Source organism: Drosophila subobscura, chromosome E (assembly GCF_008121235.1).
Source record: "Drosophila subobscura isolate 14011-0131.10 chromosome E, UCBerk_Dsub_1.0, whole genome shotgun sequence".
Taxonomy (NCBI): Eukaryota; Metazoa; Arthropoda; class Insecta; order Diptera; family Drosophilidae; genus Drosophila; species Drosophila subobscura.
This window is the reverse complement of record NC_048531.1, coordinates 10,926,425-10,952,766: the sequence shown is the minus strand read 5'-3', so window position 1 is coordinate 10,952,766 and position 26,342 is coordinate 10,926,425. Positions and strand designations below refer to the sequence as shown.

Here is a 26,342-nt window from a genome sequence, read left to right as displayed (position 1 = left end):
CAAAAAGCAAAGCAATGCCAATCATCATCGATATATTCAGAGGCTTCATTGGTTTTAGTCGTCATTCAATTCCAGAACACTTAAAAATGTCATAATTTAAGACGAATAATTACTGGGGATACGTGGGGCTCAGGGGGAAACATAACAAACGAGAAATGCAAATTGAATTGGAAACTAATTAGAGATATCTACACAAACACAGAGGCCACAGGCGGTACGGAGAATAACGATAGATACGGAGAATACGTACATAGATACACAGCTGGAGAATGGAGAATGGAGAATCGAGAATCGATACGGGGACACGCATACATAACGACAATTAAAAAAAAAACAAAAAACCAAAAGGGAGGCACTACTAAAATGAAACAGAAACAGAAGCAGAAGTTCAGTTTCGGCAAAAAAAGAGCAGCCAGATGAACAGAGGAGCAAAGAAACAGAGAAACAGTTATCAGTTTTCAATTAACAACATCGTGTTATGTCGGTAGGCGTGTATCTGTGTATCTGAGAGATACAACAGCCACAAACCCAGAAAAGAATACTCCAAAAAAGAAGCCAAGTACAAGCGATAAAAATACAGAGAGAGAGAGAGAGAGAGAGAGAGAGAAAGAAATTAGCCAGGCAAAGGCGACAACTCTGGCTCTAGTTCTAATTACTTCCTTAGTGGCAACTGTACTTCCGGTAGCAGGCCGTTCTGCGAGCCAGGCCGGTTCTGTGTTGCCAGGCCAACTCGTAATTTGCCCATTAAACGGAATGTGTACGTGAAATGTGCACGTATGGCGTGTGCCCAGCATATCTAATCATCTCAGCTACAGATGGAGAGTGCGACAAAGTCGTATGGGTGGAGTGGGCACTGCAAAGATTTATTAATGAAATACCTGCAATCGATGCAACTGGGGATTGGCCCCTCCCTCCCTTTAAACAGATCGTAGCCAAACCCTAAGCCTTAGACCAAAAGTGGGCACGTCGATGCTCTACTCTAGACACATAATCTAGAGGAATGCCACAGAAAGAGATTGCCCAAGCATTGCATTTGTAAATAGAAGCGAAATTAGCCGGGCCTGCCCAACGTTTTCTTAGACGTGCCTTAGACTTCACGCTAGAGAGTGACACTTTGATAGCGATTATGATGATGTTGGGCGACTCGAGCGCTTGTCTCATCAAATGATAACACGTATCTAAAAATAAATGCTGTCGAATGCTGTCAAAATAATCCAAAATCCAAATCGAAAATGGCTCGATATTATAGCTCGTAACAACCAAACACCCACTTAAACACACACAAACACCATTTGATTTGCTTTGCTCAGTTCCCAAGATCGAAGACCAAAATTGGTTCACTTTGCGCAGGCGTGCCCACAAAAAGCGAGAGACAGAGAAGGATAGATAGAGTGAGAAGTAGACTTGAAAAGTGTTCAAAAATACCCACGAAAACAATTGTGAATATCAAACTATTATGAAAATACGAGTATTTATTATTTAATCAAGGCATTAGCACATCTTTCAGCTGATCCCAGACGCCAGTACGGTTCATGCGCCACTCGATGTGAGTGGGCGTCCGTCTGTTTGCTTAGATCTTGTCGTTTACAATTTAGTGATGTGTAACTATCGATACTATCGATGCTTTTCCATGCAGTCGCGATAGCAATAGATTATTTCTCGGTTTAACTAGACGATTTAAAGCTAATTTTAGTGAAAAGATAAGCTTCATAAATCTAATTTATAGGTCTTTAACATCACTATTAGAGTTGTAATCAACTTTTGTGTTGAATCAACCAACCAACCAAGCAACCAAGCAACCAGATATCGGCTCATGTGGGTAAGTTTGCCGTTAGATGTAGCCAAACGCTGTGCGTGTGTGGGCCAACTGGCTCAGGGCTAATTAAAACCAAAAACTCTGGTCGGCCAACGGCATGGCAAACAACAAAACTTCATGAAAAACTTTACATTTCGCAGGCGGAGTTGCAATTTTTATTCCGGAATGGGAACAGTCGTAATATACACATGAACATGCATACACACCTATAGATATATAGATGGATAGATACTCGCACTCATAGTTGGTGTTGAAGGTGTCTGCCGGGGACCACGACCACCCGCCCAATGCCATAATTCCAGACATCAATCTCAATTTATATACATAGACTCGTACTCGTACTCGTACTGGCAGAAACATCTACTCATATCCGTTAAGGTGAAACGAGTTTCGTTTTCAGTTTCGTTTACGATCTTGGGCGTTTTCACTTATTGAATCAATTTCAATTGAAAGCAATTACAACTAAGAAGTGGCGAGGAGGAGTGGAAGAAGTAAAGTGGAAGTGGAAGTGACAGTGACACATACTCCACGTACGTATACATACATATGTACATGTGTACATACATACATACATATGTATGTGCTTCCGAAGCTAAAAGAAAGTTCTGGGCAGCCAGAATAGCCACAAATAAGTTTCTGTTTTATTTAATCTTTACAGAAACTAAAAGAAAGATTTGAGAAGGCTTTTAAGAAGCATCCAAGTGCTTCGTGTAGGGACACACAAGCGAGAAGTGCTCAATTTGCCAATTCACAATATTCTCAAAATTTTAAACGCTGCTCTAAATAAGAATTCAAATCACATGCTGTAAACCTTTGGATAAGTGAACAGATACATATCTTATTAGAGTCCCCAAAGTCAGTGTTCCTTGATAATTCTGTTTTTACTTTAATCTCCCGTCCTCTCTCTTTTTCTGTGTCTCTTTTATTCTCCTCCTAGTTGCATCTATATAAAGTAGATACACTTGTGCATATGTATGTATGTATATGGAGGGCACATTCCCTGGGCACAATGCGAAAAGCATTCAATAGACTGTGCTCTGCTTCCATTTGTTCGAGTACAAGTATCTCAGTTTCTGTACAAACAATGCCCTCAGACTGCGACGGTGACGGCGACATAAATTTCGATTTTGCCATTGCAAAAAAACGTCAGAGGAAGGACGGGGATAGGTTCTGTGGGCTGTAAAAACTCCGTTGGCGTAACAGAAATAGAATCACACAAGTGACTGACAGGCAAAAAGAGCAACAGAGCGAGAGAGAGAGCGGGAGATGGAGAAAAGTGTGGGGAATATGGGTGTGGATCGAGTGGAAGCTGCAACCGTTAAGCTACTATTACACGATATGTCTTTCACCGATGGTACATACATATGTATGTGTACTGGGCCATTCATAATTTTTGCATTCTTTACTTATCTCACCAAAACACGGCTTCACTCTAAATAAAAAACTATTTACAATAATTATGTTCATAAACCTTTTTTGGATATTCTTTATATTTATAAAAGGAACCGAATGAATGTTTCTTATTCTTAACCCGAGCAGCATCGGTGAAAAATGTGCAATGCATTGGGAGCTTTGTCGTGCGCTGCTGCACCGCCAAATGCAAGGCAGCAGAACGCGTGTGCAAATAAGAAATAAAGCACAGTTTAACAAGCACTGCGAGTGCAATGAACCGTCGATGGGCGTGGACTAGGTCGTGCAAATAATTTTCATTTGAATGGAGCCATCAGCCTGGCATTGTTGTGGGCTATGTTACGGATTACACGATAGATACCTTACGCTTTAGAGATTTTGGGTTTATGGGTTCACTCACCTGCTATACGGAGCACAGCCCTATCCGCCGGATCCAGCTGTAGTATGCTGAGTGGCTTGTCCTTAGCCCATTCGCTAAGGGATTCGCGATCCATCATAATATTTGCCGCACTCCCCGTGGACGCATAGATGCGACGTCGTTGGCAAAGCTGCTGCTCGGATTGGTGGAGGCGTGGCTGCAGCCGCAGCGTGGGGCACGACGGCGATGGCGATGATGGCGACGGCGACGGCAATGACGGTGACTGGCAGTGGGCGGCCCTACCAAGGATGTGCGCACTCGCCTGCGGGGAGTGCGGCGATTGGGGGGTAGAGCGCGACCGAACGTAGCTGCGATGGGACGCCGTCTTTGCAGTTGTTGCCGGCGCACGGATGAAGCTTGCAAGCAGCTCTTGGGGGAGCTCTTTTTATGTTATGTTTGATTGCACGGCGGTTTAACCCTAACTTAGACTTAGTTTCAAATTGATCTAACTAAAATTGTGCTAGCAACATTTCTTTATGTTATTTTAACGATTACTTTCCAAATGCTGCAAAAAACAAACATTCAATCATTTCAATGTCCAGTCCACACGATTTTAAATACTTTTTACACCGATTCTACACACTGCTAGAGCCAAAAAGTGTTGCATAGTTTCAGGCGGAACTTAAAATCAATTTCGAATTGCACATTTCTCGTCGATGGGATCTGTGGGGGAGGAGGGTTTAACGCCCCTGCCTTATCGTGCGGCTTGCTCTCATTTCTCGTTTATGGGTCAGTGGCAAATTAAGCGGAAAACAACTAAAGCATCAACGCTCGCTGATAATTCATACAGTTTGAGAGCCACTGTGTCCGAGCTGCGTTTCGATGTAAAGACCATTGCAACAACAACAAGAAGAATAGGAAGTGGAAACAGAAAAAGAAGAACCCACAAAGCAAATACAGATAAGCGGCTACCTGTGTCCCTGTGAGTATGTGTGTGTGTGCAAAGGTGCATCAGAATGTCAACAAAAACCGCAAAGAGAGGCAGATAGTGCTCTCTCAGACCGACCGGTTCTTATGATGGCAGAAGAGAAAAGGCATGCGCAAAGTTTTTTTTTATACCGGAAATAAATGTGAAGAAAAAGAAACCGCAAAGGCAAATAGTGAGAGAGAAAACAAGAAGAACAAGAATCGTTATAGGTTTCGCTCCGTTATTGCGGCTCTCTCTCGCTCTCTCTCTCTACCTATCTTCTTCCAGCTTTTTGGCTCTACCGGCGGCGGCTCAATGGCCAATTATCGCTACTAAAGTGTATTATTATTGGAAGAATGACGCGTGGGATCGACGACTTTAGTATTTTTATCAGCGCGCAGGCATAACCGTAAAGCAAGCTTCGGGGACTCTATCGAATAGATCGCTTATATTGGGGCATTAGCACTCAGAGATTCCTATTTTGCTGAGGTGCATTGCAAAACACTGAATTCCACTTGCCAGAATCATCTCTGCAAGGGCTTGGAGAGCTACCGCATCCATAAATAACTGAAAACCGAGAATAAAGGTGGGACGTGAGCGGGAAGCTCAATCAGATTATCGCAGGCGCCCGTCAACATGACAGACAGAGACGGACGCCCTATCAAGCAGTGCCCCAGTAAGCAGCCAAAAGGAGTGAAGAAACCGTTACTGCCATGTGTCTGAATACGAGTGTGTGTGTGTTTGTGTGCGTGAGTCGGTTTGCTTATCAGCAGATAAACGCGAGGCAGCATTATTTTATTTTTTGATTGCGCTCATGACTTGATAAGTTTCGGGGCGCTTGAAACAACAGTTACGACATGACAGGTCTCTCTCTCGCTCTCTTGCTCTCTATAAATTTGTGCTCGCTCAGTGCTCAGTGCTCTCTTCCACCTCAGCCGCACTAACGGAACCTGATGCTGATCTAATCGCCTTCTACTCCACTTCTTCTCTGTTGATTTACGAGAGGCTTCTCCTTTCCGGCCTTAATTTAAACATAACCAAATGGTCTCTCGTCTCGTCTCGATCGTTTTACTTGCAAATTAGCTGCGCAAATTTAACGAAAATAGCAACAAAAAGAAACAGCAAACAAACAAATGAAAACGAAATCGAAATAAAACGAAACGAAACGAGACAGCGATTTGCCCTCCAACTGAGCGCCAGAGACGTTAGCACCGGCAGAAGCAGCAGCTGTTGTGACAAGACGGCGCCGGCAATCCAATAAAAGAAACGACGCCTGAAGGCCAAGGGCTGTGCTGAGCTGCTGACAGCTTCCCTGGGGTTGTTGCTGGGTGGGAATGCAACTTGTCTTGGTGCAGGGCCACTAAAGAACTATTTGCCTCTTAAGCGCAGGATTTCTTGCAACAGATTCCGATGACATGGCAAGAAAAGTCTGAGAATTTCACATGACTCGAAGGGCTATCTGAAATGTCTGATGATGGGGATAAGCATACAACGAAATTAGCACCCCACTGACATTAGAGATCTCCTCTAATGGAACTGTGCGCCAAACGAAACCATTTATCTTATGCGGAAAAAACACTGAAAACTCTTGCACAATAAATTATTAGTAAGCATACTTCCCCAACGCTCAATAAAATACTCATTTACGACTATACTACATCCTTCGATCATCATTGATTCATAAACTATTTTACATCACAGTTAGGTGACTTTTATATTTAAAAATTCCACTGTTATCGGTAGTTCCAAGAAACACCAATTGGACAGCATATCTTCATAATGGCAAGCAACAAATAACTCAACTTTATGAGCCATTGCGCCACTCAAAGTCCCATTCCAATTTGAATAACACTCGTGGCGAGTGTAGGAACCAACTCAAGATATGGGTGGAATGGGTAGACCCTTGAGAGATAAGACCTCAATTGAATCGGGGAAAATATTCAGAATTCTTTAATGGCAAAGATCGCTGCTCCGCCCTCTAAGGTCTGTGGTAAGGTGTCTACAGCACACAGAGCAGCCTCACACACAGTCATCACAGTCGTTCAATGGAGAATATGCCGAGACACAGTCCGCAACGAAGTCAATTAAGCGACAGTTGAAAAGGCAATAAACAGGCAACAGTCGCAAAACAATAAACGTTGATAAAAAAAATAAAATAGGTTCAGTTCATGTGAAAGGAAGGGAAAAAACAAGTTTCATCGTTTGGAAACAGAGAGCGAGTGGGGAGCCCAGATGGGTGACGGGGCACCATGGGAACCTACAATAAGCTATGGATATTTATCAAATATAGAACTAAGCCTGCGGCTAACGCCGCAATGAAATGAAATCATATTCGAAATTGCATTGATTGCTCCATTAGATCATTGCCTCAAGTGTCGATTTATGGGGATTATGTCATGGCAAATAAAACTATCAGCGATCGCTGAGGCACGGTAGACAACAATTTGCATGTCAAACGAGTAAACGGGTTCAATTGATTTGATATTCGATTCGGGTATGGTCTGGTCCTCCTCGTAGGCCTGCGGCTTGGATCTGAGCAGCAGCTGTTCCATTAGTTAGTTTAACGCTAATTGATGAATGGACAGCCAGACGATCTTCGACTAATTAGGCTCCCCTTCGACCCATTCTCAAAAATGTATTCTGTGGGCGTTGCTTGCTGAGCAGCGGAACTTTAATTACCGACCCCGGCTCGAAAGGGGAAAGATCAGAGGAGCTGGGAGTTTCTGTCTGATGTAATCTGATTGTTTCATGGTGTGTGTGTGCGAGTAGTTGATTGTGTTGTGTTCATCGCTTATCAGAGATGCCACACACGAGATAGGGTCCACCACTCCCGTCGACATGGGGAAACCATCTGCCAGGCCAGGCCAGTACAGTGTGAGAACATTCGGCTAATGGAGCGCAACTAAACGAGTTTGATGGTGCATCCAGTGAAGTGCAGGGGCACTCTGCGTATGGCCGCAAAAACTTTGTCCCAATGCCCGCCTCAATTACACTAATCTAACGCTAATAAAATTCCACTCTAATGCAAGCGGACACGCCTCCATTTCGCATGCAAAAAGCGCAGTCTTGGAGCCATTTGAACTCCAGCGACCGCGTCACACCCCATGGCGAAACAGAGGGAGACAAGACACATTAAGATTACTGTTCTGGCTCGGCTCTCAACCTCAATGGAGTTCTCTGACTGCCAAGTGCATGTCGCTCCCAATAGACGGAAACACTACAAAAACGTAAAACTTGTCAGACGGGGAGAAATAATAAAAAAAAAAGAAGTAGAAACAATGGAGAAGGAGTGTGACGACTAATGGATACCTCTGCTACCAGGAACTGCACTCGCTGAAGAGAAGAGATGGGATGAACCCAAATACCCCAACTGACATCGAATGCAGGGTACAGCCACGCAGCAAGAAGAAGATCCCGAACGCTTGAGTGCCTTTTCCAGGCCGACAAGCGCAACCACAACAACAACCCCTCTGAATGATTCTGGCCAAGAACTAGAAAATGTTTGATTACGTTACAAGTATATTCATTCGAGGGAAATTCAAATGGCTGCGTTTTTTGGGGTTGGATCCAGCACACCCCCTCCACGGATGGCACAAACAAAATTGTAAACAGAGCAGCGACCGGCAAAAGAAGAAGACATGGAGAGAGACACCGACACAGAGAGACTGAATAAATGCAAGAGCGTAAAACTCGACTGTCTCTCTCTCGGTCTCTCTTTTTACCTGTGGTCAGTGTCAGGGCTGGGGGCGCACGCACGTTTTTAATATAGTTGTCCGTGTATGAGTAATACCCTGCCGGATTGAATGAATGACAGATAGAGCAGGAGGTGAAAAGCAACGGCACATGGAAGCGAATGTCGTCACCCACCACTCAAAAAGTGTTGACCAACACGACACCCCCGTCTGCCCCGTTATACATCATATATCGATTTTTTGTCAAGCGCCGAAAGATAAAACTCAAGCATTTGCTAATTAGAACAACTCTTGGTACAGCGGCTAAGCATTTACGATAGAAAGCAAGGCCAAGTATGGATGGCGAGAACCAGTAGGAGGAGCGAGAGACGCAGAACGGAACAGATAAAGAGATTACTCTCCTCGTTCTTTCGTTGATTAGCAGCAAAATGCGTCAGCGGGCCACGCACACATCACTCTCACAGTTTTATAAACAAATTATTTAATTTGTTTACCCGCCCCCGACTCCAACAAAAGGCATCGGCTGTTCCACACAAAATTCCACTCACAGAATATACTTTCGGAATACGGTGGGAGGGCGAGGCGGAGATCAACTAAAGGAACAAATGAGGCTTTCTGTTTGACCGATTCCACACACACACACACACATCACAACATTGCACTTTTGTGTTGAATTTGCCGATGTTTGCTAAATTCCTTCTCTGCTTCGTATTTTTGCCACTCTGTGCACTGTCACCGCGTTTTCTTACACAATTTCTTCTTATTTTAAACATTTTGCCCTCGTTCGTGACTCATAAAAAGGAGCAGCAGCTCGAAAAGGGCAAACCAAAAACCAAAAGAAGTGCAGTGTGAGAGAGCAGGAGAGCGCATGTCAGGTTTGCGGCGCTGAAAGAAGGAGAGAAGCCTAACGTGGCGAGAGAGAGAGCAAAAACCAGCCTGGATGATAGGGCCATGGAAAGGACGTTGGAGAGGGGTGGTTAAGTAAGTGCAGCAAACGTTTTTCCTCTGCTGATTCTTCTGTTTCTCTCTTTTTGTTGTTGCTGCGTCCACTATGGTAATTTTCACAATTCACTGTTATGTGTGTACATGTACATATTTATATTTTCCACAATTTCCCTTTTGGTCGCTTTTCATTTGTTGTTGCACTCTACTCTACTATGTTTCTTTCATCACATCACGCGAACGCTTAGAGCAATAATTTATGGCAATTTATTTTGTGGCTGCTTTCATATTCAGTTTGAATGAACTGCACTTTTTTTTTTTTTTTCGCGGTACGCTTTGGCCGACGCTTTCGGTTTACACACTTTACATTATTCGCTTGGTACGGTTGTTGCTGTTGCACTTCTTGAAAACCGTTACACTTGTGCATTTTACCCGAAAGAACAAGCAGCAGCAACAACAACAACAACAAACAACGGCAGCCGATTTAATGACCCGTCTACACTCACACTTATACGAGACGCAGACACACACACTAACCACTGACAAACACTAACACACACGCTGCAAGTGCAACGGGCGCAACGACAACAAAATTCACGTGCTCAAATTGAATTCGTCCCGTCCCTCGGTACTCGGTACGGTGTACGTTGTTGCGAGCTAACGGTGCAAGGAACGACTCAAAGCGGAATCAGTGATAGCAAGCAATCCAAAAACAAACAGGCGGACTGCGGACTTATCGATAAAATATTCCGTCAGGGGCTCGTAAATATACCAAAATATACCATTGTATCTTCAAAATATACCGTAAATATACCGTAGTCTTAAATCATATTCCTCGATTTTGATGTTCTATTTTATTTTACTAGCTTGCAAAGACTCCTAACACTGAAACTTATATTTATTTAAATAGAAGGATCAATTTGGCTTATTTGAATACTAATGTTTATTGGATTGTATAATTTATGACCTTATATTTTACAAATTTGTATTCGAGTTTTTCATTCAAATCACCCCTTCTGCATTGTCTTCAATATGTAGAATTATATTGTTTCCTGAAAGGAAAAAGGAACATAAGTAAATATTATAATAAGCTCGGAGTGGTTTGGGGGGTCAAATATTATATTTTATTTTATATTTAGTTGTTCTCATTCATACTCCCTTCGCAAAGGAAAAGAGCTTTCAGATTCCCTTAAGGAGAGGATTAAGAGAAGATTTTTCAGCAAAGAAAGGATTAGGTCGGCAAAGAGAGCAAGATACTCTCTTCTCTCTCCATCTCATTTTTGCCTCTAATTTAGAGGTGGACAACTATCGATGACACTTTCGAGGGCTGGTGAAAAAAATACTACAAAAGGAACCGATTGTATTCTCCCATCTTGACAGGAAAATAGACTAAGTCTATTGTTTCTCTCAAAACAAGAGCAATTTAAATATTTTCATTATCAACCGAACTTCAAAAATTTATCTCACGATTTATTTGACACAAACAATAAAAGCTATCGACGAAAACTACAACTAATTAATCGATTTTCAATATTATCGACTATTCAGCAACTTTTAAACTTGAATAATTCAAAAAATGCGCCAAATGCTCACCTTTTTAATAAAATTATATACAAAGAGAAAACTTTCAATGAATGCCAAACTTTGCTTGTATGCTGTGGCATAGGGGCTCTCAAGAATAAGAAGTCAACTCAAAGTCTTAGTTAAATATATTTTTATTGAACAATAAAAACTAAAAACATGTTTTGTATTTTCTTGGCCAATGACAAAACGAAATAAAATTTGGAAAAAATTGGTCGCAAAAACTTGCTCAAAATAATTGTAATTTTGTTTGTATAAAATATACATATACATTGTACATACATATGTATAAATAATTGTGTTTATTATTAATTAACTTAATTGCATTTGTTTTTGTTTTTGTATTTTTTTTGCTTTGCTTTGCTTTGAATGGTATTTTGTATCGAGTTGAAGCGCTTAAAAACTAATTGTTAGACTCCTGAAAGATTTGTATCGAAAAAGATCCTATTGTATGTCATTATTGCCATTGAATTTGCCATTCAAACTCAACTCTGAATCGGGTTTGGTTTTTGTTCATCTCTGGTTTTTTGTTTGTTTGTTGTTGAAATAATATTATGTATAATATGTATTGTATTGTATTGTATAATTAAAGTCACATTTAGAACTTGTTTGATTTGTATTCATTAAACTTGATTACTTGCTGTTTTCGTTTTCGTTTTTATTTTTTTTTCCTAATAACAATTAAAAAGATCACCAAAGTTACAGATTTCCCATATTTACGTTGCACAATTAACTTTATTTTTAATGCCGATGTATGTACTGTATTGTATGTATTTTGTTTATTCCACTTAGATTTAGAACTAATATTATGTATTTTATTTATTTATTGATTAGTTACCCGGCATTTTGGTTGATTTTTAAAGTAATTTTTAAGGGGGATGTTATGTCAGATGATGATCTCATTTATCGAAGATTGGTTACGCGATATATGTATATATTTGTGTATATTTATGTATGTAAGTATGTAAGGATTATGTACGATTTTCTAGTCGAATTTCAGCTAAGGGTTAACTATCTCCGATTCGTGGCGAGTGCGTGCGTGTGGGTGTGACTGCGGGACTGATTGGAAGAGTATATAGAGTACACACACACATATATAAGTATATGCAAGTTACATTAGTTGGAGATACATATACCATATATAGAACCTATATAATTGCTTGGTGTTTTTTAGTCCTTATCATTTCTCGATTTCTCTGGCTAATTGGTAATTGTGGCAAATAGATTTTGTTTGTATTTTTATTTTATTTTTATTTCCTTTAGGAAGAGTTGTGCAAATTGCTGTTCTAGCTTCGATTTTGTTCTGATTTTATCCCTATTTATGTACACATAGTATATATATGTAACTATATGTTGTATATAATTGTAGACATCTATAAACGGCACATTTATAAGTAATATACGTAGAAACAATACGACCCGCTCCGATCCTATCCCAATTAAGGTAGATATTCCATCCCATCTCACCATCTTGCATTTCCGTATCGTTTATGTTGGGTTTTTATACCCGGTACTCGAAGAGTAAATAGGGTATATTGTATTTGTGCACATAACGGTTGTATGTAACGCACAGAAGGAAACGTTTCCGACCCCATAAAGTATATATATTCTTGATCAGCATCAATAGCCGAGTCGATTGAGCCATGTCTGTCTGTCCGTCTGTCCGTCTGTCCGTCCGTCCGTCTTGTTTGTCGGCTAGTTCTCAGAGACTATAAGAGCTAGAGCCACCAAATTTTGGCACCAGACTGCTGTATGCTCACACTGAAACCAGTGTATTTCAAAAATGAGCCCCGCCCCCTTCCGCCCCCGCAAAAGGGCAAAAACCTCCCAAATCTACAATTTTGAAGATAACAGAAAACTAAAAACGCCATTCCGTAGGGAATGACCTTATCTATCAGATCACCAAATTGGAATCCGATTGGATCATTATTATAGCCACAATGAAGAAATTAATTTGCAGTAGCCAAACCCACCCCGTCCCGCAGCATTCACACTCTGCTTCGCGCTGTTTATGGCCTGGCCCCTGACACGTCACTGCCTCTGCCTCTGCCGCTGCCTCTGCCGCTTCCTCTGCCGCTGACTCTGCAGTGTGTGTCTATAGGGGAGGGTGGCGAGCTAAAGGAGCGTGTTGGCGTGAGTAGTGTTGTTGATGTAGATGACAGATGAAGAAAAAATGTAAAATTGGACAAATAACCGCTAAAGTGCAGATGTAGTACTGAGTGCCGGGTATAAAAGTTGTGACGCGTAAGAAGCGTCTCACACGTCCCTTCTCGTTTTTAGTATAAAGCTCAATTGAATTTTGACAGATTATGTGGTAATTTAAATTGTCTTTCTGTATGTTTTTTTATCCCCGACCCCGACTTATGCGTAGAACTTAAGGTATAGGACGTTCTACACTGTTCTTCTGAGTCTTCTCCTGATTATTCTTCGACCTCTCTTCTCCACTCTTCTTCTATCTGCGATAGCTGCCACACTGAAGAAACCGTTAAATTGTTGCATGTGTGTATGTTACGTGTGTGTGTGTGTATTGCTTGAAGAAGGAAATCGTGGTGTACTCTAGTATCTACATTTAAATCTCGTAAAAGATACATGTGTGTATATGTGTATATAGTATCTAAAACTATGTAGATACAAGTATATGGGGGATGCAAGTACCTGCCCCTTGTCTGGATAGTTATTGGCCTTTTTCTTGCATGGATGTGGATGGTCTGGTCTCCATAAATGTTCCGTCTAGCAATTAGTTAAAGCTTTTGGACTTTTCCAAATCATTCAATTGTGTCTCTCGGTGAAAGTAAATTATTGCTGAATTCTAGGATCATTCTACAGCTACGAGATGCATTCATTGTCATTGTCGGGCACACACTTTCACTCTGCGCTCAGCTTCTGCTTTGTGCTTCAGCTTCTGCTTAAACCTAGACAAGATTATCGTACATGTATGAACCTCGATATCCCTTTCCTTTTTGCATTGTTTCGTTTTTGCGTTTTGCTTAAAATTAGGATTGGATTCCGCTTGGAGATGATGGGGTGGGCAATAAACATTCTCTTTAAGTAAACATTAAGTTTAGAAATAAATTTTAAATTTTAATCCCTTGTGTTGAAACGTGACTACAAAGAACGAATCGAATGGAAACGACGTTTAAATTACAATTGAATTCCAAATAAATCAGCTCTTCGATCAGATCAGAAATGTTATTTCTCTCGCTCTCTCTCTCACTGAGGATTACCGACTAATTTGTAAGTTTTATAAATGTATACATGCAAATTAATGTATATATTTATATATAAACACAGAATATATATATTAAATTTTACAATTCTCACATCATTTATGCGACTGGCAAAACTAAGCCTAATTTGATGATTGTGTTTGGGGGTTTGTTTGCGTGGGTTGTACTCGTACATAGCATACAATACATAAGTATAAGTATAAGTATAAATAAGGTGCTGGTGCAGAAGGGACGGCGAGAGATGGCTCTCCTCCTGCATTGCATTTTTAATAACAAATCATTATAATGTTAACTTGAACTGTGTCCTCGATATAGAACATGTATTATTCATCTTTCCATATTGCATTTGTTGTTCTCTTGTCGTTTGTTTTGTTTTTGTTTTTGTATTGTTTTGTTTTGTATTTGATTAATGGCAAAATTAAAACTACTTTGTAAAATATTGAAATGTTGTTGCCCACCACCCCCCACACGCAGTGCAGTGCAGTGCAGCGGGGTGGGGAGGGGGAGTTGGAGTTGTTTTTACCTTGTTTTATATTACCCGTACACCACTTGGCTAAAAGTTAATTTTTAATACGAAATTACATTGATGCTCTCTCGCCCCAGCAAGGCGAGGAAATAACAAATAATGGGGTTTGCTCTAAAAAAATTTAAAATATTAAATACAATTAAATATCGTTAAGTTAAGCTTACGGTTTAAGGTACATAAATAAAGGGGTGGACACTTGAGTGATATGCCTGGGGGACTTGGTGTGTGTGTGTGTGTGTGTTTTACGGGCGTTTGGCGTCTTGTCTCGATGAGCATAAAAAAAGACTAACTAAAGACTAACACAAAATATCAGCATATTATTTGCACTTTTGAACAAAATTATACATTGTATACACATAATAAATGTATATATATAATTGATGTATGTATGTATGTATGTGTTTGCTTAAGTATTTCCGGTATCGCATTCGTAACTGTTTCTGTTGGTTGGTTTCTTGATTACTGCCCCGATTCTTTAAAAAAAAAAAAAAAACATTCTAATTAGTATTAGTGTGTATTTGTTGGATGTTCATAAATCTATGTAAATATTAATAGCAATTGTTATTAACATACGTTTTGTCCCTTGTAGAAATTGGAGTTATCGTTATGCCGCCGCTCTTTCACTATATATATCTCTCTCTACTAAATATATATGTATATATATGTCATACTGTCCGTCTGCACTTCTATGATTTTTTGGTAGAGCCCAATCTTACAAACTATTAAATGTTTTCAGTTGAATCTGCACTTTAGTTATTGAAGTATTTTATCCGTTTATTTCGTTTCGTATATGCTAAGTTGTGTTTCAGCGCTTTAATGCCTTTGTCGAGTCGAGTGTCCCCCACACACAATAGTTATTGGTGTATAGTTTATTCCCTTAAATTTTCATCTTCATCTTCATTTTAATTTGCATTTTCATTTTGGTGGTGGTCTTCGTTCACAGTACAGAGAATCAGAGTTTTCATTTTGTTGTCGTGTGGTTGTGGTTCTTATTTTCTGTGTGGTTGTGTTCTTGTTGTTGTTGTTGTTGTTGTTGTGTGAGTCTTCGATCAGCAAACATATTCAATTGTTTTTTGTGTGCTTTGTTTTTCTTTTCTTTCGATTTTGTATACTAAAAACCTTTGGTTGTATGCATTCCATTCCATTCATTCATTCCTACGATTCATTCCCACATGTCTTCGATTTGTTAGTTGTAAAAATATATTGTACAATTTATTGTATTTATAATTGGATTCGTTCGCCCTCCCCCCACATTTACAAAAATTCTGTCTATCTCTCGTGGTGTTTTTGTTGTTCTCGTAGTAAGTTTGATGATAGATAATAATGCTGCTGCTTGGCTTTTGGTGTTGCGTTCGTAGTTTTGTTCCCTTTAAGTTTAGTTTTCTTTTGTTGAATTGTTTTACCATTTTTTTTGTTGCTGTTGTTATTTGTTTGCTACGCTTTTGTTGAGAATTTTCACATTTTGTTGTGCATTAAACATTCGATTCCCTTCCCGGTACCCTATCCCCTATTCCTATAATCAATTCTTCACGGTGTCGTGTCGTGTCGCTGGTGTGTGTGTGTGTGTGTGAGTGTTTGCTGTGGGATTTTTGTTTGTGTTGTTTTGGTCTAAAACTAATGCATGCAAGATATTCCTTAAATACTCTCTCCCTCTCTCACTTTAGCAACTTAAACTTTAAACTTTGAACTTAACCATAACTCTCTCGCTTGCACGCTCTCCCTCTCTCGAACTCTCTTTGCTTGGCTTTTCTGTTGTGAGTAGGGGCTTGGGAGTAGGATTATTGGGATGGTGGGGAGGTTCTCTCTCACTATATCTCTTGGCTTATTCGAATTGAATTTCGAAATTGATTTTTGATTTTTTTGTTTGGGGTTTTTTTGGGGTAATTTTTCTGTTATGGTTTTTGGTGTTGGTATTGGCTACTTTTTAGGCAAAGTACATGACCTTCTTGGTGTCCGCATGGACCGTGATGGCTCTGGCCATGGCTCCTGGTGTCCGATCCTCTGAGCAGCCGCTCTGGTGTGAACCCTCGCCCGAGTCGTGCTCCTTCTCCACCAGATGATACCTGAAGGCATAAGTATTAGAATTTGAGTCCTAGCAACACGCTGCAGGGTATTTCCAACTCACCTGGCACGGAATGCCACCAAGTGTGCATAGTAGGCTGGAGCTGGTATGCTGACGGACCGTGTGCACCGCACATAGGTGTGGCACAGCTGGTACGTGAGGCACTGCAGCTCGTCGGAGTCAAAGTGGTTGTCATCCCAGAGCACATGGTAGTGCGAGGGTCGACTGGTGCCCTGGATGCCCTGATGGCTGCACAGATAGAAATCAAACTCGGTTGGATGCGTGATGCCCACATCGACGGTGGTGCCGGCCGGTATGTTGCCGGACTTGCCGCTCTGCTCCTTCTTCTCGGCGCAGAAGAGTCGCGTGTGATGGCGCTTCTGGACAACGATGAATGTGATGCCCGGCCGGTACTCGGGCTCCAGCTTGATGCACGCCTCTCGGATGGCGGTCAGCTCGTGCTGCAGCACATGCGGGAACTGTCCCTCGGAGACGCCGTCACGGTACAGGATGATTCGGTGGGGCTTGTAGCCACCCGTCGACTTGTAGAACATAATCAGCAGCTCGCGCACCATGCTGCTCAGCTCCTGGATGATCTCCTGGCGGTGTTGCTGTACGCGCACGGTGGCCGCATATCGCGACGGATGGGCGTCCATTGAACCAACAACAGCCGCAATCGAGGGCTTCTTGTTATCGCCTGCTGGTGGGTGGGTGACGTCAGCTCCCAGAAAGATAACGGGCTCGTTGAAGACCTTGGGCCGGATGGAGGGCACCAGAATCGAATTGATGCCGCCCAGCTTGACGTTGATCTTCAGACACAGATTGGACAGCGTCTGTGGCGATGTCTTGTTCACGTTCTTCGCCTGTACACACTGGGTGGCCATGCCCAAGACGGTGTCGCCCACGCGCTTGACCTCTGCATAGACGGGCGTCTTGCCGGGCAGCACAACCACGACGAGCTGCAGGCCCGGGAAGGTGATTTTCAGGTAGCGGAACATCGGCTCCACCTGATCCGGCCCCGTGGCATATTTGCAGAAGCAGGGCTGCCCTATGATCGGCATACCGGCATCATTTGAGATCTTCTGCAGCTGCTGGGTGAAGTTCCTCAGGGCATCCTCGCGCACCGTTCGCTGCGGAGCGAAGCAGGCAATGGCCCAGATTCTGATCTCGACGCCCGTGAAGAACTGCTTGCCGCGCATGTCCCAGACGCCCTGATTGGGCGAGGCCAGGCTCACCTTATTCTGGGGCGGAAACAGCTGCTGCCCGGTGATGCCTGTGGACACACGTCCCCCATACTGAAGCTTGGGCGGGGGCAGCACCCGTCCCCTCACCTCCATCATCGAATTGGAGATGGCCAGGCCGAACTCCTGCACATACGAGTCATTGTTGAAGTCCGCCCGCTTCACCAGGTTGTTGATCTCACGCTCGCGATCCGGTGCCGAGCGTGCGGTGGCCTTGATCATCGTCGAGGTCTGCATGTCGGTGAGCTTCTTGATGCACCGCTGGCCAGCCACAATGTTGCACACCTCGAGCGGTAGATAGGTGTGCTTGTGCTCCTGTCCCACCTGCAGGCAGGGCAGATGCGGGTAGCGCAGCTTCATTCGATACTTGTCCAAGAAATACTTGGCCACAGTACACTCCACGGTCTGACCATTCTCCAACTGCAGTGGGAATCTGTTCGAAGAATAGCGGTTGTTAGACACTGCTACAGTCTACAGTCCCTGAGTGAACTTACGATTGCATTTGAGCCGGTCGGCGGGTTACATTGCAGACACGATACTTGCGCCGCATCTGGCCACAGTGCGTGATCTCAATCTTGAGTCCCTTGATCTCCTTGGTGAACTTGACTCGCTGGGAGTCGGTGAGCGGTTTGCGCTGCTCCATGATGTCGCGTATGTCCAGCACCTCGCACATAAAGTCAATAACGGGTTGAGCTTTGTAGAATGCGGTGGCCGAAACTGCAAACAGACAAACAGAAAGTTAGCAAACGAGGAGAGAGAAATGAACTGTGTTAAAACGCACCATCAATGTTCAGCATCATCTTCCACTGCGACGGCCTCACGCTCTGATGGAAACCGAACCAGACCTCACGTCCGCCACCCAGAGGATGATAGTAGCCATCCGGAGAGCTGAAGAAGCTGCGCCCGACGGGCGTATAGGTCATGCTCGGCAAATGCCGCATGACCACGTCCAGGGCCAGGATGGCGTCGTAGGGAATTTGACGCGTTCGACCCTCTAGAGCCTCCTCCAGGTTGAATAGCGAGACTTGCGCCTGCCACTTGATGGTCACGCGAAAGATGCGGTCCTTGCCCTCACCGGGCAGTGTCACCTCCAGCTCCAGGCGCTCGTTGCCAATGGGCAGGGGATCGCGGGTGTACAGATTGTTGCGTCCGTCGAACACCGGTTTCAGAACGCCAAAGATCTTGCTGTAGGCCTGCACCATGGTCTCGATAATCTCGCGATTCACCTTGCGCGGACACTTGTCCGGCTGTATGTTGATGTCGTAATGATGGACATAGCCGCGGGGCATCGTCACCTGGAAGTGATTGGCTCGAAGTACGATCGGCCTGCCCTCGCGGCCCAGATTCGGGCGACGCGGGCATGTGAAGACGGGCATATCCGGATTGGTGGTCGGAGTAGCGGTGGCAATTGCAGCCGTCACAGTACCGGTTGTGGTGCCCAGGGTGGACGCGACCTGAGCGGCGGCTGAAGAGGCCGTCGCTCCAACAGTGGCACCCCCAGCTGCCACATTTTGGGCACTTGGGCTGGTCACAGCGGTGGGATTGACCGATGAACCAGGCGCTGGTGGTGCTGCAAGGCCAATTTCGAGTTATATTCATTTCTCACATTGATATCGAATGTTATACAGGTAAACAAAAAAAAAACACTAACTAACGTTAACGTAACGTGTAAAAGACAGTTTTCACATGCATAGTGTAATGGCATGAGTCTCTGGAACTTTTGATGTTGTACAACACTTTAAAGAATTTAACTGCGATTTAAGCTTCATTTACAAGTCAACTAGTTAAAAGGAGACGCAACTAGTGTTACAACAAGTGTACTGCTTGCGACTGCTTGTGTACCGTTGAATTCCAAAGAGATTCTCCATCAAACAGTGAAACCAGCATTAAAATGTAAACAAAGCAACAAATGCCATGCAACGGAAACTACAACTCAAGACATTAAATTAGTCGGAGGTGGAGATGTGTTTTAGTCTCAGTGTAGACTGTAAAGTTATACTTCAAGTGCACATACGAGGAAACAAAAAAAAAACATTTACACGAAACGTAAAATATAAACATTGTTAATCGTTAGTAAAAACATTGCTAAACAAAGTTAATTTGGTGTTGTTGGGCTTTAAAGGTTTAGATTAGAGCGGTGCTAGAATCGTTTAAAGAACATCAACCAAAGAACACACATAAACACAAACAGTTTGTAGCTTTCGAATTAATCAAATTGTATAACAGTTTTAGTTGTAGTTAGTAAATTTTAGTTGGTAATTTTTGTTGGAGAGAAATTTACATGTGAGCGTTTCGAAGCTAGTCTGCGCCTGAGAGGGACTCTGAGCCCGCGTGGGCGAGGGCGTCCACTGTGACTCTATAAAAAGAAAATGTAATCAAATAAACGCAAAAATAATTCAAATCATAAATGTGACAGATGATGGCCAATGAATATGTTTTTGTTTTATTTTGTTTTGGCAAGTGAATATCCCAATCAAAATACCAAATGTGAAATGATGAGATAACCGAAATAAGAGGCGAGAAAAGAAAATGAAATTAGAGTGCGATTAATAACATTTTAGTTACAATTTGTATCGTCATTAATAAATAGTATATAATAATATGTAATGGTAAGTAAATATGTCTGTTTTTGTCACCATGTCACCATTTCGGAGGTTTTTGTGTCGGTCTAGGCTGGGGTTAAGCCACAATTTTGTTATTACAATAGTTATTGCACTCTGGTGCCCCTCTAGTTGTTTGGTTGGATTTGTTTTTAATGTTCTACACTGTAGAATCATCTACAGGGATGGAATCTTCTTTCGTTACGACGCAATTGAAGACGTTTTCTAGAGGTGTACATCCGGCCGAGCATCTGTCGAGCAGAGCAGACCAGACCCAAGCAACCCCCCCAATAGGAAACGAAACCAACTATTGCGTCGCGACGGTCGTTGACCCAATTTTTGCGCATTTTCAGCTCTCCACGCACGTGTCGCGTTATGTAGAGCTTTTGGAGTGGTCGTAGAACATCAAAAACTTGATTAGTGGGTGCTCTGGGGGTACTGTGCTGGCGGGGGAGGGGGAAAACATGGGGCCTTGTGACAGCACTAATTGCAGTCTGGGTTTTCAGTCTAGTTTTGTTTTTTTCTGTATTAATTTCTTATTTTGCTTCGGCGATCGCCTGGACTTACGTTGACCGACTGGAAACATTTTCTTGCACTAAGTTAAGTTTATTTAGGAAAAATAGTTTAATTAATGTATAAAAAGGTTGTTGTTGGCTCGTGTTTGTTTGGATGTCTTGTGTTTTGGTGTATATGTAATTGATTGTTGTTGATGTTGCTTGTTGCTTTTGGTTTCTACTAATTATTCATAGTTTTTTGTTTTGTTTTTGTTTTAGATTTCAGCCTTTTGCTTATCACACTTTAAAGTAGTTTAAAGTTTTATTCGTTTGGTTGATTCTCCATGTTGTTGTTGTTGTAGTTGCGCGTGGGCGTGGCGTAGGCGTAGTTATATATAACCTATATATATATAATTATTTATATATATATATTTATGTATATGTATTGGAATGAGCACAGACTGGCTTTGAAGATCTGTTGGCTCTTTTTGCTTGCATTAACATTAGTTAATTTATATTATTATTATTGTGGTTGTTTTTGTTGTTGTTGTTGTAAGTTTAGTATTGGAAAAGAACACAAATGTAGGCACAGCTTTCGTTTAGTTTATATGTACACTCCTATGTACACACATATGCATGTATATATACACTTATATACATATGTGTATCTAATGCTCTTGTAATACAACTAAGAAAAATTCTTCTTTATTCTTGCATATCTCGCTCGTGAGTGTTTGTGTGTGGGTCCGCCAGTGTGTGAAAATTGCTGCTCTGGCCTGGTGCTCCGCTCCGCTGTGCTCTATACAGCAATAAAACGCTTTTGTATGCGTTTAATATGGCAGCAATATGTGTGCACGTATAATTCTGATCTGATATTTTCGAGACGTGGTTTTTGTGCACCAAACACGTTCGCGCAGCCCGATCTTATGCACAAACCGTGGCCAGACTATTGAATTTTGATTTTCCACAACTTTTGTTAGCTTTTCACGTCGCGCATTATGCAAAAAATGCAATTTTCTTCAGGTTTTCCCACAGCAGGCCACACACCGTCCACACAAAAATCGTACTCGCGACGTGTGAGCGTGACGCATGCTGTACACTCTTAACCACACTTAAATGAGGGCAAAGCACTCCGTCTAGACAGAATGGGTGCGAGTGGGATGTCAGTACGAGTCGCCAGTGCGTTTGCACTGTATGCAGTTCAGGGTTGCTTTCCACCATTTCAGTGCTGTAAAATGCTGCCCCCTACTCGATAGCTTAATATTCGATATTGCTTTCGGAAGCCAACCAGCTGTTTTTCAGGGTTTTACTAATGTTTTTTATATTATTATATTTAAATAACATTTTGGAAGATTTTAGATACCGAGGATATCTCGCGACTGGAAAAATTCGGATGAATCGGGTAAAATTATATTTTTAGGGCTGAGAGCTCTAACTAGCTGTTAATATTAAATAGAATATCAAAATCGAAGAAATGGATTCATCCAAAGTTCGTTCAGTGGACTCGGATTCGGTATATTTACGGTACATTTTAAACATATGCAGATGTACTTTGGTATATTTTTCAGGGTCATTCGGTATATTTGATCAATTAGTCCGCGGCCACATGCTGCACTCGTAATGTTAATTCTGTTTTGATTGCAAAATTCAATAAATTCTTTGGGAATGTCGGTGCCATTTAGTGGCACTCTTCGCCGTTCTGGCGGTATTGTCTCGGCCATTGGCAAGCAGCTGAAAAGCATCAACCTGAAGGGCGTGAAGCGCATCACAGTCCAATTCGATCCGTTTGCGGAAAATGTCAAGTCCACCCGGTGAGTGGGAGGGAGAATAGGAAAAGCGCTTTTCATTTATCGATTACGAAACATGCGCAGTACATGGTTTGGTCTAGTTTCGGTCAGTGTGTGGAAAATTTTTCTCGAAACAAAAGTGCATGAGGAAAACAAAAGTAAACCAAAGAGTGCATTGTGAAGTAAACCGAACGAAAACCGATTAACCCAGCCCAGCGTAGAGGGTGAGGCGAATGAAAACTTACCGTAGACCTTGCCAATGATGCCCACGGTGGTGTTGATTTGGAGATCGGGAAATGTCAACGGCAACGTGTGCGTGAGGAGCTGAGCTGGCCCACCAGGAGCCAGCTCGCGCTCCGTTGACATTTTGGTCGGTGTCGGCGTCAGTTTGAGGCGTTGCTGGGCAGCTGAAACGAAGGGGAATTGCACAAAATCAATATACTAATTGCCATTTCCATCTTTTTCATATTTCAGCGAATTCTTCTTCCTGCTCTCCACACCCAAGGTGGTGCAGACAAATCCCAAGTGCGTGGTCAAGTCGGATATTGTGTGTGACCGTCAGCCGGCTTCGATAAAGTTTTCCCTAATTGATGCGGCACAAGGTTGAGAATATTGCACTGTGTCTGTTTCGCCTTAACTAATTTCCCTCTTTTTCCGTGCAGAGCAAGCTCAAGTAAAGGAAATCCGCTTCAATAGCAGCAACCTGAACACCCTGGAGCTCCTGGAGCTTTGCAACAAGCACGTCTCCAGCCTGGCCCCACCCGAGGAAGTGACCAATAAGGTTCTGACCAAGGCAGAGAAACAGAAGCTGGGCGGCGGCAGCAAGAAGGTGTTGAAGAAGAAGTAGAAGTAGAAATCGAAGACTTTCATCATGGTAAAGAAGCACAAAGGCACCCTGGCTGTCATCGAGCAGATCTACCAGGATATACCCGCATTTTCCGACATCTTCACCGAGGAGAGTTTCTACACGTTCGCCTTTTGCTTCGTCTGTGCCACCGTACTGGTGGCCTTTATTCTCTCGCGGTTTATCACCATCAAGCCAGTCGACTTCTGAACTGTTAGTCCAATCGAAATTCTGCACACGTACATTAAACAACTTAAGCTTTAACATGTACAACTCCACTGTATTGTATTTTTGGGACTACTGGGCGAAAGGGCAGCAGCTCCAACGACCGCACCGCTGTACTGCATCGGGTCGGTGGTTTCGCAAACCAGTTTTGGCAGCTCTGGCAAACCGGAAAATCATCTGCTCCTGCTGCTGATGTCAGCAGATGAGAGTCAGAGAGACAGAGAGAGAGAGTTGGAGTCCAGCAAGAGCATTTAATTCAATAATAATTGGGGCCTCGAGGAAGTCAAGCAGACAGTTTTGCTGTGCACAAAATGCAACAGGCCAGGCACACAGGAGAGATACAGCAGGTACAGACGAAAGCTCCTATCCTCGAAAACCCAAGACAGCTGTTAAGATGGAGTTCCAGTTGGGTTTTTGCAGGCAGTCTCCCCTTAGTTTTTCTTCACTCCCACGCAGAGAACACAAAAAAAGAACAATCCAACGAAATGAAAATACTGTCAAAGCTTTTGGGGTAAAGTTTTAAAATGGCGGGCCTGTGTCTGCCTGGTGTGGTGAGTCGGTGTGTGTATCTGTGTGCGGCAACAACTACAATACAATGCGAAATCGATGAAATTTCTGCATACATAGCGAGCCGAAAATGCAGCAAGACAATCTGTTGGAGTGTGGCAGCAGCTGCAAACCTGGTGAAAGTTTCTTTTGAAGCTGAGCTGACAACTGGTAACCGCAGCACATGAGCACCACGCTGCCGCCACAGGCCAGCCTTTATACTAACGGTTATTAAGAGTAACTGCTGGTCTAGTTGCAACTGTCTCCGACTCACAAGTTCAATGTCAAGCACATAACTGTGGCTGTCAGCCATATTGGAAATCAAACTGTCCCCATGGGAGGAAGTACGCGTAGAGCAATTGACTTTTGTCTTTCGATTTACTGACGTAATTTGGTAGCGTGGGGGGTAAGAGAGTGAAAGTAGCTGTTGGCGTGCAAAACAACCCTTCTAAATTGGATGAGGCACATATACCAATACAGGTGCAATGATTTTGGGGGACTGTCCTTCAATACAATACATTTTATTAGTGGCAGCATACACATACTTTCCCTGGGAGTACATATGTACATATGTATGTGTAAATAAACGGTGACCTTTCTACCCAAAACATAAACAGAAACGGAAGGAAGCTTAAGTTCTGTTCTGTTCTCCGGGACTTGGGAGCATACTAATGTACTAGTAATACATACTAGTGGTAGGTAGCACTAGTGGTCCTGCTCGCACAACACTGCGCTCTTCAAAATCTCCCATAGCATATGCTCAGGCGCCATTTATGTTTATTTTTATGCTCCTGCACAACCATTTTTTTGGTGCAAAACGAATCGTGGGCGACCAGAAGTTCCTGCAGCTGTTCTGGAACACTCGAATATGCTCCTTGGTGCGCCAGATTCCCAGATACTTTCTAGTGTGAGGTGTGGGTGTGGGTGCTGGGTTGTTGATGCCGGCACTGGGACCAGGCCAATGTTTACTCACCTTATCGCAAAAATGCAGCTGACTTGGAGGGACTGGCACTTGCTCGCCCCCTATCAGCCAATCAGCGACAAATCGAGGCTAGTTTCCGTTGATAATTTTCTTGTTGGAGACTGTAGCAGCTTATGACTTTTCTCGGAAGGGCACTCATTAAAAAAACGTTTACTGGCTCCACTGAATGAATTGCCGTCGGCCTGCTTTTTTGCCACTTCGTCAGCGATTGACACGTTTTGGCCCTGATGGGTTCAGGCTCTTGGTGCTCCTGGGGCAGCAGTTGGGGTACAACGATTCTTTGGTTAAAAACAAGAAATATTTGTATGTATTTAAGTGCAGGAAACACGGTTGCCTGCGGCCGCCGCAACGCAATTTCTTTCGTGGCTGCTGCTGTTGTTGTTGGTGCTGCCAGATCGCTGAACACGCACACACACACATACACACGAGGCAGATACTAACACATGCATATATATAAACGAAAATGGCAAATTTGCTAAGCTTTTTTTTCTGTTTATTTGACAACACAACACACACTTTTTTCGCGCTACCTATCTATGCTTGTATTGTATTTTTATTCAGATACTTTTTTTGCAAGCTTTATTCGCGAATGAGAGTGTGTTTGTGAGCGTATGAGTCAAAGGTTGCCGATGTGTGTTGCTGGCTTTGGCTGCACTCTCTCTCTCTCCGTCTCTCTTAGTCACTGGCTCGCTCTCTATGTATTGTTGTGTTGTTTTTTGCATTTTGTTATTGCCGCAAATATGTACTTTCCAGTCAATACAGACATGCTAAAACACTAGCACCCCCACACACACATACACTTAATAACACCAGCACACGCACATAAACACACAGATTTTAAGCACAAAAATTGACAATTAATTACTTGGAATACACGAGGCATTCACTTCTTAATTCACCTGAAAATCGGGTGCTGAAGATTTGTGCTTTTTTTAACGGATGAGATCGGATCGTTTTGTTATGTGAGAATCAGGCAAAAGTATAACGAACGCGCGCGCGATGCAGATACAACTTATGTGCTTTGCCGTTTTGGAATTGAATA

General features: G+C 42.7%; 4 protein-coding genes across 14 annotated transcripts in view; 2 read left to right on the top strand and 2 right to left on the bottom strand.

Annotated features, from left to right (window-relative positions):
- Window positions 1–4,140, bottom strand: part of LOC117891140 (microtubule-actin cross-linking factor 1) — a 67,485-nt gene extending 63,345 nt beyond the window's left edge. For 4 of the 8 annotated variants that reach the window (XM_034796386.1, XM_034796388.1, XM_034796387.1 and 1 more), the window contains exon 1: window positions 3,627–4,132. In XM_034796386.1, the coding sequence (XP_034652277.1) occupies window positions 3,627–3,723 (97 nt within the window). In that variant the 5' untranslated portion in view covers window positions 3,724–4,132. Of the gene's footprint in view, window positions 1–3,626 lie in introns of all 8 variants that reach the window. The other 4 variants (XM_034796373.1, XM_034796374.1, XM_034796389.1 and 1 more) reach the window with 2 other exon arrangements.
- Window positions 4,141–13,040: 8,900 nt separating this feature from the next.
- Window positions 13,041–26,322, bottom strand: LOC117891146 (protein argonaute-2). Of its 4 annotated transcripts, XM_034796393.1 has the most exons (8): window positions 26,200–26,322; window positions 25,292–25,578; window positions 22,949–23,110; window positions 20,104–20,178; window positions 18,604–19,392; window positions 18,317–18,539; window positions 16,645–18,255; window positions 13,041–16,582 (listed from the first exon to the last, which is right to left on the bottom strand). In XM_034796393.1, exons 3-8 carry the CDS (start codon window positions 23,067–23,069, stop codon window positions 16,444–16,446), a joined length of 2,958 nt encoding a protein of 985 aa, XP_034652284.1. In that variant the 5' UTR covers window positions 23,070–23,110; window positions 25,292–25,578; window positions 26,200–26,322; the 3' UTR covers window positions 13,041–16,443. The 4 variants fall into 4 exon arrangements, with proteins under 4 accessions (XP_034652284.1, XP_034652285.1, XP_034652286.1 ...); XM_034796394.1 differs by lacking the exons at window positions 20,104–20,178; window positions 26,200–26,322 and having other exon boundaries at window positions 25,292–25,661; XM_034796395.1 differs by lacking the exons at window positions 22,949–23,110; window positions 25,292–25,578; window positions 26,200–26,322 and adding an exon at window positions 20,990–22,017.
- On the top strand, window positions 22,522–23,615 carry LOC117891152 (39S ribosomal protein L53, mitochondrial). The gene is made up of 3 exons (XM_034796407.1): window positions 22,522–22,727; window positions 23,178–23,305; window positions 23,366–23,615. The coding sequence occupies exons 1-3, from the start codon at window positions 22,582–22,584 to the stop codon at window positions 23,548–23,550; spliced, it is 459 nt and encodes a 152-aa protein (XP_034652298.1). The 5' UTR covers window positions 22,522–22,581; the 3' UTR covers window positions 23,551–23,615.
- Window positions 23,547–23,817, top strand: LOC117891153. The gene has a single exon (XM_034796408.1). It carries the CDS (start codon window positions 23,575–23,577, stop codon window positions 23,755–23,757), a length of 183 nt encoding a protein of 60 aa, XP_034652299.1. The 5' UTR covers window positions 23,547–23,574; the 3' UTR covers window positions 23,758–23,817.
- Window positions 26,323–26,342: the final 20 nt, after the last annotated feature.

Coding starts and splice junctions, on each gene's coding strand:
- LOC117891152 (XM_034796407.1), top strand. CDS start 22,582: ATGTCGGTGCCATTTAGTGGCACTCTTCGCCGTTCTGGCGGTATTGTC. Junction 22,728..23,177: donor GAAAATGTCAAGTCCACCCG/GTGAGTGGGAGG, acceptor TTCATATTTCAG/CGAATTCTTCTTCCTGCTCT. Junction 23,306..23,365: donor CCTAATTGATGCGGCACAAG/GTTGAGAATATT, acceptor TTTTCCGTGCAG/AGCAAGCTCAAGTAAAGGAA.
- LOC117891146 (XM_034796393.1), bottom strand. CDS start 23,069: ATGTCAACGGAGCGCGAGCTGGCTCCTGGTGGGCCAGCTCAGCTCCTC. Junction 20,179..22,948: donor CATCATTGGCAAGGTCTACG/GTAAGTTTTCAT, acceptor TTCTTTTTATAG/AGTCACAGTGGACGCCCTCG. Junction 16,583..16,644: donor TTGGTGGCATTCCGTGCCAG/GTGAGTTGGAAA, acceptor TTATGCCTTCAG/GTATCATCTGGTGGAGAAGG.
- LOC117891153 (XM_034796408.1), top strand. CDS start 23,575: ATGGTAAAGAAGCACAAAGGCACCCTGGCTGTCATCGAGCAGATCTAC.